Raw genomic sequence first — 12,714 nt, forward strand, 5'->3', positions numbered from 1 at the left:
TCTTTTTTAATGTACATACGTGTTGGAGTAGTTGTAGTTTCAGGGGTAGTGCTTGTTGGAATAGCTGTTAGCCAATAAAAACACAAATATATATGAATCATTTCAAGATGTAATGGTATAGCAGTTTTGTTTTAATGAACATACGTGTTGGAGTAGTTGTAGTTTCAGGGGTAGTAGTTGTTGGAGCAGCTGTTGGCAAACAGAAACACCTAAATAAATATGAGCCATTTCAAGATGTAATGGTATAGCAGGTCTTTTTTTTAATGTACTGTACATACGTGTTGTAGTAGTTGTAGTTTCAGGGGTAGTGGTTGTTGGAACAGCTGTTGGCAAACAGAAACACCTAAATAAATATAAGCCATTTCAAGTTGTAATGGTATAGCAGGTCTTTTTTTAATGTACAGTACATACGTGTTGTAGTAGTTGTAGTTTCAGGGGTAGTAGTTGTTGGAGCAGCTGTGGTTAAAACGACAAACATTTGCACATTTTTGCTTTAAAATGTCTATACACCACACTTCTTTAGTATGAAAATGAAATATTATTTTTATTCTATTATTGAAGTATAAACTTATAACTTTTAAATTTTACTCAACAGTATATGCCTGTTGTATTAGATGTAGTGAGAACAATAGTCTGTAAAAATGTATTATGTTTCATTGTAAAATTACATTTCTTGCTTACAAAGATGACTTTTATGGTATGGTGTATGATTGTTTTTGCAGTTTGTACCTGTTGATGTAGAAGTTGTTGTTGAAGGTTCAGTAGTTGTTGAAGTCGTTGTAGATTCTAGAAACACCAAAAGACAGCAGAAAAAGTTAAACAAAACATATCTATCCATCCATCCATCCATCCATCCATCCACCCATCCATCCATCCATCCATCCATCCATCCATCCATCCATCCATCCAGTTGTTTTTGTTTTAATAGTTAGTTGTGAAGTAGTTGTGTATAGTAGGTTGTGAAGTTAAATTTGTGAAGTAAAATGTAAATGAAAAAAAAGCAACTTTTTCAGACATTATTTAAAGGGGTCATGAATTAAAAATCAACTTCTACTTCGACAACCAATTTCTGGTTCAAACAAGACACATTGACTACGTTTACATGGACATCAGTAATCAAATTATTTGCCTTATTCTGAATAAGACAATGATCATATGATTAAGGTTTTTATATGAGTTGCTTTATGTTCCTGTCATGATCCCATTTTACATGTTATAGCACATAATTCGATTAACGTCATTGCGTCACCATGCTATCCACATTTCCTCCAGAGTTTCATGCAATTTTGGGTGTTTCATTTTTAATTTGTCGACTTTAACTGCAGTCTGGCACTTTCACTTTTATTCAGAAACATTTCATGCATGCCCCCTATGACAAACGAGATATTGGATGCAAGTATGAACTGCTGGAAGAGTGTTGTTTTAATGAAATTTGATATCGTATGAAAAACCTTCACATTTCGTGATGCAGGTGTCTCTGGTCCTTCACTCATTTGGTAGGTGCAGAGAATAGTGTCAAACAGCCATGTGTATAGAATATCCTGTTGCAAATAGTGGCAAAAAATTTTTCACGAAGGTAATAGTTTGGTTGCAGTGTTTACATGTCTGTGCTGCACTTCAATAATGCCACTAAAATCAGCATACTCCACATGTTTTAATTCCATTTCTGTTTAGTTTGATTATGACCTTAATCAGATTAAAAAATCAAAAACTGTAATCATTAGTTAAGATTTTTATATATATATATATTTTTTACATATATAAATTTTTTTTAAATTAACAATAGATTGCAGAAACTTAGAACATTAGAAAACACACACACACACACACACACACACACACACACACACACACACACACACACACACACACACACACACACACACACACACACACACACACACACACACACACACACACACACACACACACAATTGAAGGGAAGTTATATAAGGTTATACATTGAAAGCACTTTTTATTTATTTATTTTATTTAACTTGATTTTTTATTAGTTAAACTTATATGAGACTGTCAGTGTTGAACAAACAACTCAAATTCAAAGACGAGATTTTTTTAGTTTTTGTTTTTGTTAATGCAAAATGTCATTTGTTTCAGTTTTTTATTTTCGTTCCTTGAACCGCTTTAGAGCCCTGCTTGTATGTAGTGTTGTGATCAACATTTGGGCTAGTTGTAGATGTATTTGAAACCATCTCATAACATTTTAATGTTATTTTGGAAAAAAATGGAATGAAATGACGCAAAAAAGATTGATTAACGAGAAAGGTCCTAGTCAGTAAAATGATCCAAACGTCCCATCACTATGCAGGTGTAGCAGGTGCAAAACAGAAAGGTAAAAATATTCGCTATTTTGTGATTAAACTTGTCAAGACCATATTTGGCGTTTCCTGTCTCCATGTTGATTTAGGGAGTGCGCGTGCTTTGCTTCTCCCCAGTCTGCATGAGATCCAGCAGCGGTACGTCTCACAAGTGTATGCAGTGACTTAACGAGTGTGATATTTTGTTTAACTAATGAATCCTGATGATGTAACTGTATAATTGTGATCTAAGGCATTTTTGTGATGTAAACACAAAGGCTGGTCAATTATTTCTCATTATGTTTTGTTATGTTTCTTATTTTTCTCTAATAGTGCGAGTGAATACATCACTACATGCTGTTAGGATGCACAAGTCCTCTTATATGTTCCTTTGTGTTATCCAGAATAAACGAAGATGTGATATAAAAGCAAGGATTTTTATGATGTGTCAGTGAATTCAACACAACTCAGAAAACATTACGCTACACAGGGGCATAAATGAAATGTTCCTGAATGAAAGTGAAACTGTGAAACTACATGAAACTCTGTAGGAAATGTGAATAGCATTGATGTTAATCAAATTATGTAAAAAGGGATCATGAAAGGAACATTAAAAAAGAAACTCATGTAAACACCAAATAATATTACTGGCTTTATTAGATTAAGGCAAATAATTTGATTAGTGATGTCCATGTAAACCTAGTCATTGTCAGCATCCTTAAACACAGCCTCAATGTACTTCACAATAAGTATTACAATATCTCATAAGAATAAAATATTAAACAGCCATGTAGTCAACAAGATAATGTTAAATTGAACTTAATTCAAATCTGTAATGTAAATGTCTTTGACCCATATAAAATACCACTTTCAGAGTACCATTCAAAAGAGCTCTGCGTTGTGTCAAGTGTTCAGTGTAGTCTGATAGACACTTGATTTAAGTTTAAAATTGCAATATTATGTGCAGTGAACTGTTTTAATCAGTGTTTTCTTTTCATCAAGAACATTATTAAAAAGCCTAATATGGAGCATATTGTCTGTGCAATCTGGCAAAATGATGAACAACCATCAGATTTTTCCATCACAGCAAAAAAATAAATAAGTAAATAAATAAATAAATAAATAATCTTCTATTGATGGAACATTAATTTAGCATGACCTCTGGGCTGAAGTATACATGGTTTTTGAGGTGTAGTCTGTTCATCATTATAAAATTCAGGATTTGACCCAAACATTTATGGATGAATTACTTTGGTTGCCATTTCTTAATATTTGAAACTTTCAAAACAATTCACCGTGTGAACTGACAGGGGAGTCGAAAGTTAGTTTATTACACAAAAATAGAATTGTTATTTAATCATAATAGTGGCCAGTTTCTTTCAAGTCTTAAATGAGTACCACCCATAAAAATGTGTTTAATGCTTTAGAATGTAAAACTGATATCAAAACATAACATAACTATACCTGCTGTAGTAGATGTAGGTAGAATAGTTGGTATTGGCACAGCTGTTGATAAAAATTGGGAATATTATGCAATAAAACGTTCAAGGTTACTAAAGTAACCCTTCGTTCCCCGAGGAGGGGAACGGAAGCACTATAAGTGGATTTGATGTTCTAAATCCACGTATGGGAGATTCGGTTCAGAAGCTTCTCGTCTGAAAGAGTATTGAACGGGCCAATGAAAGCAATGAATTGGCAGCGCAAGCCTGCGCAGGTGTGCTGCATCGCCAATTAACTGAGCATATAAGCACACCTGGTGCCAGCAGACGCTATCCTTTTTAAGCTGAAGAGACTTTTAACAGCTAAGGGACAGTCATTATGGCGACGGAGTATAGTGCTTCTGTTCCCCTCCTCGGGGAACGAAGGGTTACTTTAGTAACCTCGAACGTTCCCCTTCGGGGGGAACTTCAGCACTATAAGTGGATTTGATGTTCTAAATCCACGTATGGGAGCCCATTGAAAGCGCCATAATGACTGCACCTTACCAACACCCACCATGAGAGAGCGGTCAGGCAAGCGTGACGCACCCAAATCATGGGAGGCGCGGTCCTCCAACGTGCCCTTGGCCCTAACTTATCCCCACTTCAAAAGAAGCTTTACGGAATAGGTATATTTTTCGGGAGTCGCTAGCGTCTAGATAATTCTAGGAATATACGACAGTACGTTGGGAAGCGTGCCATTCCAGTAGGGAGGACGCTGCGGAGACCATCCGCACCCAATAGGGAGACAAATGGAATTACATATGGACTAACCCTGAAAGGGGGAGTGCGCATAAGAAGGTGGTTAGCGGATAGGGAAAGCACGGGTCCACCCAGGGGGGGGAACTTGACCGTGGCGGAAAAGCATATGGGGATCACCAGCAGGGATCAGCCATAGCAGGCACCTGTACCCAAAAACACGGGCTGACCAACGGGCAGACCTAACGTAGTGGGCCAGCGAGTGACTCATCTGCTGAGTCAGTGCTGGGGGCCTCGGAGGAATCTGCAGGGCTCACCGAATGGGGAACTTTACTGACAGACAGGAGGGTGCACATCTCTCTGTGTTAGGGAAAAAAGGCACCGCAAGCGTGCTACAACACCCACCGTGTTGTTTCCTCAATCACCAAAGGTCCCTAACACCCTTGAGGAAACCGGCTCCACTCGCAGATTGTAAAACCTTGCAAATGTGTTGGGTGTCGCCCAGCCCGCAGCTCTACAAATGTCTGTTAAAGAAGCGCCGCGCGCACACACCCAAGAGGATGCAACGCTCCGAGTGGAGTGCGCACGCACTCCCGGGGGGCGCGGCTGACCTCTGCTCAAATAAGCACATGAAATGGCCTCCACAATCCAGTGGGATAAATGTTGTTTAGACACTGCACTTCCCTGCTGCCGTCCACCATAACAGACAAAGAGCTGCTCAGAAGATCTAAAGTACTGAGTACGGTCCACATAAACGCGCAAGGCGCGACTGGACAAGTAAAGAAAGGGCTGGGTCTGCCTCCTCCTGGGGCAGCGCTTGCAGGGTTACTACCTAATCTCTAAAGGGAGTGGTAGGAACTTTGGGCACATAACCCGGGCGGGGTCTCAGGATAACGTGAGAAAATCCGGCCCGAATTCCAGGCACGAGTCACTGACCGAAATGCCTCCAGGTCCCCGAGGCCAACGCGACCAGCAGAGCTGTCTTCAGGGACAGAATCTTAAGGATACTGAATCGAGCGGCTCGAAGGGATCAAATCGCAAGCTCGTGAGAACTAGGGCAAGATCCCAAGAGGGCGTGAGAGGGGGGCGAGTTGGATTAATTCGCCTAGCTCCTCTGAGGAACCGGATGATGAGGTTATGCTTTCCCACGGTGCCGCCAGACACCGCATCATGGTGAGCGGAGATGGCGGCAACGTAACCTTGAGAGAGGAGGGCGACAGCCTGCTATCCAGCTTCTCTGAAGGAAAGAGAGCACAACATTGATCTGGCAAGATCGGGGGGTCTTCTCTACGAGAGACACACCATTCAGTGAATAGACTCCACTTCAGGGCATAGGCGCGCCTCATGGAGGGGGCTCTAGCCTGAGTGATGGTATTAACCACCGCGGGCGGCAGGTTACCTAAGTCTTCCTCGCGTCTATGGACCACACGTGGAGGTTCCAGATCGGGGCGAGGGTGCCAGATGGTGCCTTGTCCCTGAGAAAGTAGGTCCTTTCTCAAAGGGATCTGCCAAGGGAGGGCCGTCGCGAGGAGGGAGAGCTCTGATATCCAGGTCCGGTTGGGCCAGAGGGGCGCAACTAACAGAACCTGCTCCTAATCCTTCCTGACCTTGCACAGTAGCTGTGCGATCAGGCTCACTGGGGGAAACGCATACTTGCGTATGCCCCGAGGCCAGCTGTAGGCCAGTGCGTCCGTGCCGAGAGTGCCCTCGGTCAGGGAATAAAACAGCTGGCAATGATCGCTCTCAGGGGAAGCAACAGATCGATGTGGGCCTCCCCGAATCGCGCCCATATCAGCTGGACAGACTTGGGGTGGAGTCTCCATTCTCCATAGTGAATCTGCTGCCGTGAGAGCACATCGGCTGCACGGTTGAGCATACCTGGGATGTAAATGGCGGGCAGCGACTTCAGCCGCGGGTGACTCCAGAGGAGCAGACAGCGGGCGAGCTGAGACATGCGGCGAGAGCGCATACCCCCCCCATGCGGTTGATATACGCTGCCGCCGCCGTACTGTCTGTCCTGACCAGCACGTGTTGCTGCTCTAGCACCGGAGAAAAACGGCGGAGAGCAAGGAACACTGCCAACATCTTTAGGTGATTGATATGCCAATGCAGCTGGGCACCTACCCACAGGCCCGCAGCTACATGCCTGCGACACACGGCTCCCCAGCCTGTGCTGGAAGCATCTGTTAAGACAACAACATGACTGGACGCCTGTCCCAGAGGCACACCGACCTGCAGGAGCGAGGGGTCGTTCCAGGGGCTGAGGGTGCGGCGACACAGCGCAGTAACAGAGACTCGGTGTGCCCGCATGCCATGCGCGTCTTGGAACTCGATCTAGAAGCCAGTGCTGAAGTGGTCTCATATGGAGCAGTCCGAGCGGCGTGACAACCGCGGCGGAAGCCATATGCCCTAGGAGCCTCTGAAAATATTTGAGTGGGACCACTAATTTGCTGTCGAGCTCCCTCAGACAGTTCAGCAGCAGGCGAGCGCGCTCTCCGGAGAGGCGCGCTACCATGGTGACCGAGTCCAGCTCCATTCCGAGAAAAGAGATCCTCTGCACCGGGGCGAGTTTGCTCTTTTCCCAGTTGACCTGCAACCCCAATAGGCGAAGATGCCGGAGCACCTCGTCTCTGTGCGCAGTCAATTGCTCCCGAGAGTGGCTAAAATTAGCCAATCATCGAGATAATTGAGTACGCTGATGCCCGCGAGCCGAAGGGGCGCTAGGGCACCCTCCGCGAGTTTGGTGAAGACCCGCGGAGACAGAGAGAGCCCGAAGGGGAGGACCTTGTACTGCCATGCTCGACCTTCGACGCAAACCGCAGAAGCTGACGGTGGCGTGGAAGAATGGAGACATGAAAATACGCGTCCTTCAGGTCTATGGCTGCAAACCAATCCTGAGGGCGGACGCATCAGAGGATGCGCTTCTGCGTAAGCATTCTGAACGACAGCTTGTGAAGGCAGCGATTCAAAACGTGCAGATCTAGGATTGGCCATGACCCACCGCTCTTTTTGGGTACGATGAAGTACGGGCTGTAAAACCTGCTCTCCATCTCGGCTGGAGGTACCGGCTCAATTGCACCCTTCACCAGGAGGGCAGCAATCTCCTCTCGCAAGACAGGGGCGGACAGAGGATTGACCCTGGTGAATACACGCCCGTAAACTTGGGAGGCCGTTTTGTGAACTGCAGTTCGTAGCCGAGTCTGATTGTGCGTATGAGCCATAGCGAGGGGCTGGCCTGCGCTAACCAGGCAGGCAGAGCCCTCGCTAATGACGTCATCGCAGCAATCGTTGACGTACCCGCGGAGGGGCAGCGCGGAGCGGGTGTGCTAATCCGGGGAGCGCTAGGGTCCCACAGAAGAGCTGGAGAAGAGCGATTCGCTCTGGCTCCGCACCCTGACTCCGGAGGGGGGGCTTGGGGGCTGGGAGAAGGGAGACCGTCCCCCCAGCGCCCGTGAGCTGCTGGCGGAGCATGCAGACCCTGCGAGCTGAGAGGCGGCGCATCCCAGACTGGCAGGGCCTGCAGTGCTCGTGAGCTACTGGCGGAGTGCACCGAACCTACGAGCTGAGCTCAAACTGGCAGATTTCGGGCTGTCACCTCCAGGGGAGTGGAAAAGTGCCCTTTCATTTCATGGCAGTAAAAAGGTGCCGTTAAAAATGGCGCCCCGCCCCCCAGCGGGGAAAGAGCAAGTTCCCTCCTCTCCAGATGACCTGTCCCAGGGACGCTTCGCGGTCCCTTGCTGGACTTAGCGGCGTTCTGGGCAGGGGGAGTTGCCTGCTTCCGAGGTGCTCGACGCGCTCGCTTCGCCAGTGGCGAGTGCCGAGTCGGTGCAGCTCCTGTAGGCGGGCGCCTTCGGCGAGGAGCAGGTATGGATGGCACGGCGGGCGGAGCGGGCTTACGGGGCCGCCGATTAGACATCACCCATCGGACTGCTCTTTCACTGCCTCGAATTCCTGGGTGAATTCGCAGACTGTGTCACCGACCAGCTTGGGATATGGGCGAGTCAAGAAAGCGGACTTTGTCAACTTCGCGCATATCAACCAGGTTCTAGTTAGAGGTGGGGCTCCTGGACCACTAGTGTGGACATCATCCTCCCCAAAGCACACGCAGCGGACTTAGTAGTCAGAAGAGCTTAGTCGGCTGCGGTGCGAAGCTCATAAGCCTGGGTTGGACCCACCCTCGTGCAGCTCGGCCAGGTGGCTATCGCATGCAAGGCGGATGCAGCCTGGTCTGTAGCTTTGTAAGCTCTAGCTCCGAGGGAGCCGAAAACTCACAGGCTTTGGATGGGAGACGAGGCAGACCCCGCCAAGAAGAGGCGCCGCGCGGATTAACCGCCATCGCACACTCAACCTGAGGAATCGCCACATACCTCCTGGCCGCTCCACCACCAAGAGTGGTGAGGGTGGAGGGACACGCAGCACGAGCAGAAAAAAGGTGCTCTTTAAGACCGCGTGAGCCTACTGTGCGTCGCTGGGAAGAAGGGAACGCCCCTCTAGTCAGTCCGGCCGCAGAGCTGGGGGATAAACCATCTCCAACCCACGGCCGAAGCAGCCTGGGAAAGCACGGCTAACACGTCCGTTTCAGTATCCGTTTTGACAGCGCTCACCTGCCCGAAGGGGGCGAGTGGGTCCAGATCATCGTCGGACAATGAAAGCCCACCCTCCGATGCCGCGGAGGAAATCTGATCTCCGGTGTCAGCGAGCGTGAGAGCTACCATCTGATTAGACGGATCACTCCCAGCGCCCGAAGCTTGGATGGAGCGCTTGGAGGAGCGAGAGGTCCGCGAGCCCTTAGGCGGCGGATTATCTTTCGCTGGAACCCTCAGATCTGCCCGAGCGCCTGCTGCAGAGCAGGAGGTGACTGGGGTGGCTCGCTCTCTCACGAAAGTTAGCTGCGATCTCAACTGCGCGACGGTCATGGCATCGTAGTGACGACATGAACCGCCCCCGAGCACCACATTAACATGCTGGACCCCCAAACATGTAATGCAGTGAACGTGCCCATCATCCGGAGCCAGGAAACCCCTGCAACCAGAAACGCACAGTCGGAGCGCCGTCCTGAAAAGGACGTGCTGCACGACTGTGTTGCTCTTTTAGGATGCTTTGCAACAATACGCACCGCTCTGGAGGACCGGACCCAAAGGGACGCCAGACAAGGAAGAAACCCAGCTCGACCGTCTGCCGCTGCGTGGACTCGCTCTGGACCGGGAGACACTCGTTCGCTCGATGTGGCTGTAGCTCAGCAAGAGAAACCCTCATGAACTCGATCAGAAAAGTCTCTGAAGCGAAAAGGATAGCGTCTGCTGGCGCCAGGTGTGCTTATATGCTCAGTTAATTGGCAATGCAGCACACCTGCTCAGGCTTACGCTGCCAATTCATTGCTTTCATTGGCCCGTTCAATACTCTTTCAGACGAGTAGCTTCTGAACCGAATCTCCCATACGTGGATTTAGAACATCAAATCCACTTATAGTGCTGAAGTTCCCCCCGAAGGGGAACAAATCACAGTGATGACAGGAAAATGAAATAAATTTCTTAAACTCCAACAATCAAATTCTACTAAGCAATTAATTATAAAAAATTTACATTTAAATGAATCTAAAACTCAAACTCAAATTATCCCCTTTTATGCAATTCTAAACAAAACAGTAAGAGTTCGACCAAAACACTATTGTCAATTTAAAACATTCATCAATATCCGATATAAAATACTTGAGTAAGTACATGATTTAGGGAATACAAATAGTATTTATATACAAATACTGTACCTGTGCACGTGTTATTGCTGTTTATAGGGAGGGTTGGATCAGTTACATTATATCCACTCATGCATGAGCAATTGTAACTCCCAATAGTGTTGTTGCAGGTTGAGTTTGGACCACAGACTGATGGACTGAAGAGACATTCATCTATATCTACAGGGAGATACAATAGTATTAAAACAAGCCATTATTTATAAAAAGTGGAATTACATTATATTAAAATGGCAGAACTAAGGGTTAGATTTAAATATTGAATGAACAAATATCTGACAAAATAATTAAAAACGTCAGTTGATCCACTCAGGCATGAGCAATTGTAACTCCCAATAGTGTTGTTGCAGATTGAGTTTGGACCACAGACATCTAACATCTCAAAACATTCATTCACGTCTTTGTTAAAAGAGAATTATGTGGAAAATTTAAATTTAAATGTAATATGGAAAACATAGAGTTTGAGTAAGTTTAATTTCATTTTTTGCAGTTTTACAATAGAATGCTTTCGAAGTACAAATTGAAAACAATAAATTACAATTCATTACTAAGTTTTAGACTGAAAAAAATCTGAATTTAAAATGTACCTCTGCAAGTGTTGTTGTTGCTGAAGTTAAGACTTGAATTTGTAGTGAATCCAGACAAGCATGAGCAATTGTAACTTCCTATGGCATTTGTGCAGTTGGAGTTTGGACCACAGACTGATGGACTTAACAGACATTCATCGACATCTAATGGGGAAAATATTTTAAAAATATGTAATATTGAGTCTTTTTTTTTTTTTAAATGCTAATTAAAACCACAAGGAGTTCGGCCAAAACATTGATGGTGTGTCACAATATAGTATCAGACAAATAATAGAAAAAGTTCAAGATTACAGTATTCCGGGAATACAAACAGTAACAAACTGTCCAGTGCTTCATCTGTCAATCATACCTGTGCATGTGTTATTGCTGTTTATAGGGAGGGTTGGCTCTGATACATTATATCCACTCCTGCATGAGCAATTGTAACTCCCAATAGTGTTGCTGCAGTTTGAATTTGGTCCACAAACATTTGACATCTCAACACATTCATCCACATCTATATTAATAGATTTAAAATAAAGTTAGAGAAAGTGCAGTCAGTTTGGATTAGGTTAATCAGGTTTTTTTTGTTTTTGTTTTTTGCTGCTTACAAAGTAAAAATGGCTAATTCAAACTAACTAAAGTATAGAGTTACACATATCTAGGCATTAAATGTACCTCTGCATGTGTTGCTGATGCTGATGGTGAGATTCGAGTTTGTTGCAGTGAATCCAGACAAACATGAGCAATTGTAACTTCCTATTAGATTTGTGCAGTTGGAGTTTGGACCACAGATTGATGGACTTAACAGACATTCATCGACATCTAATGGGGAAAATATTTTAAAAATATGTAATAATGAGTCTTTTTTTTTTTAAACGCTAATTAAAACCACAAGGAGTTCGGCCAAAACACTGATGGTGTGTCACAATATAATATCAGACAAATAAGAGAAAAAGTTCAAGATTACAGTATTCTGGAAAAACAAACAGTAACAAACTGTCCAGTGCTTCATCTGTCAATCATACCTGTGCATGTGTTATTGCTGTTTATAGGGAGGTTTGGCTCTGATACATTATATCCACTCCTGCATGAGCAATTGTAACTCCCAATAGTGTTGCTGCAGTTTGAATTTGGTCCACAAACATTTGACATCTCAACACATTCATCCACATCTATATTAATAGATTTAAAATAAAGTTAGAGAAAGTGCAGTCAGTTTGGATTAGTTTAATCAGGTTTTTTTTTTTTGCTGCTTACAAAGTAAAAATGGCTAATTCAAACTAACTAAAGTATAGAGTTACACATATCTAAGCATTAAATGTACCTCTGCATGTGTTGCTGATGCTGATGGTGAGATTCGAGTTTGTTGCAGTGAATCCAGACAAACATGAGCAATTGTAACTTCCTATTAGATTTGTGCAGTTGGAATTTGGACCACAGATTGATGGACTGAACAGACATTCATTTATATCTGAGGGAGCAAATACAATATTTTTTAAAAACATCATCATCATCATCATCATCATCAATATCATTATTTTTAAATATTATTATCATGAAGACAGTAAGAGTTCAGCCAGAATACTTATAATGATGATTCCAAACATTTATGAATATCAGACATAAAATATTTTAAAAAGTACAAAATACAAATAGCAACAAACTTTTCACGGCTTCATCTGTCAATCATACCTGTGCATGTGTTATTGCTGTTTATAGGGAGGTTTGGATCAGATACATTATATCCACTCATGCATGAGCAATTGTAACTCCCAATAGTGTTGCTGCAGTTTGAGTTGGGACCACAGACATTTAACAACTCAACACATTCATCCACATCTTTATTAAAAGTAATTTTGGGGGGGAAAAAGTGTAGTTAGGGTCAGTTTAGGCTGATTCTTTAG

The 12,714-nt window shown here is 44.5% G+C and overlaps 1 protein-coding gene across 1 annotated transcript in view; it reads right to left on the reverse strand.

Annotated features, from left to right (window-relative positions):
- Window positions 1-12,714, reverse strand: part of adgrf6 (adhesion G protein-coupled receptor F6) — a 143,803-nt gene that overhangs the window by 11,969 nt on the left and 119,120 nt on the right. Inside the window, exons 258-270 of the mRNA XM_073933529.1 lie at window positions 12,503-12,649; window positions 12,135-12,281; window positions 11,836-11,982; window positions 11,486-11,632; window positions 11,178-11,324; window positions 10,829-10,972; window positions 10,257-10,403; window positions 3,780-3,821; window positions 730-786; window positions 412-456; window positions 279-323; window positions 145-189; window positions 20-64 (exon numbers count right to left, since the gene is read on the reverse strand). Of these exons, the coding sequence (XP_073789630.1) occupies window positions 20-64; window positions 145-189; window positions 279-323; window positions 412-456; window positions 730-786; window positions 3,780-3,821; window positions 10,257-10,403; window positions 10,829-10,972; window positions 11,178-11,324; window positions 11,486-11,632; window positions 11,836-11,982; window positions 12,135-12,281; window positions 12,503-12,649 (1,305 nt within the window). The remainder of the gene's footprint in view (window positions 1-19; window positions 65-144; window positions 190-278; window positions 324-411; window positions 457-729; window positions 787-3,779; window positions 3,822-10,256; window positions 10,404-10,828; window positions 10,973-11,177; window positions 11,325-11,485; window positions 11,633-11,835; window positions 11,983-12,134; window positions 12,282-12,502; window positions 12,650-12,714) is intronic.

The sequence above is a fragment of the Danio rerio genome, chromosome 20 (assembly GCF_049306965.1).
Source record: "Danio rerio strain Tuebingen ecotype United States chromosome 20, GRCz12tu, whole genome shotgun sequence".
Classification (NCBI taxonomy): Eukaryota; Metazoa; Chordata; class Actinopteri; order Cypriniformes; family Danionidae; genus Danio; species Danio rerio.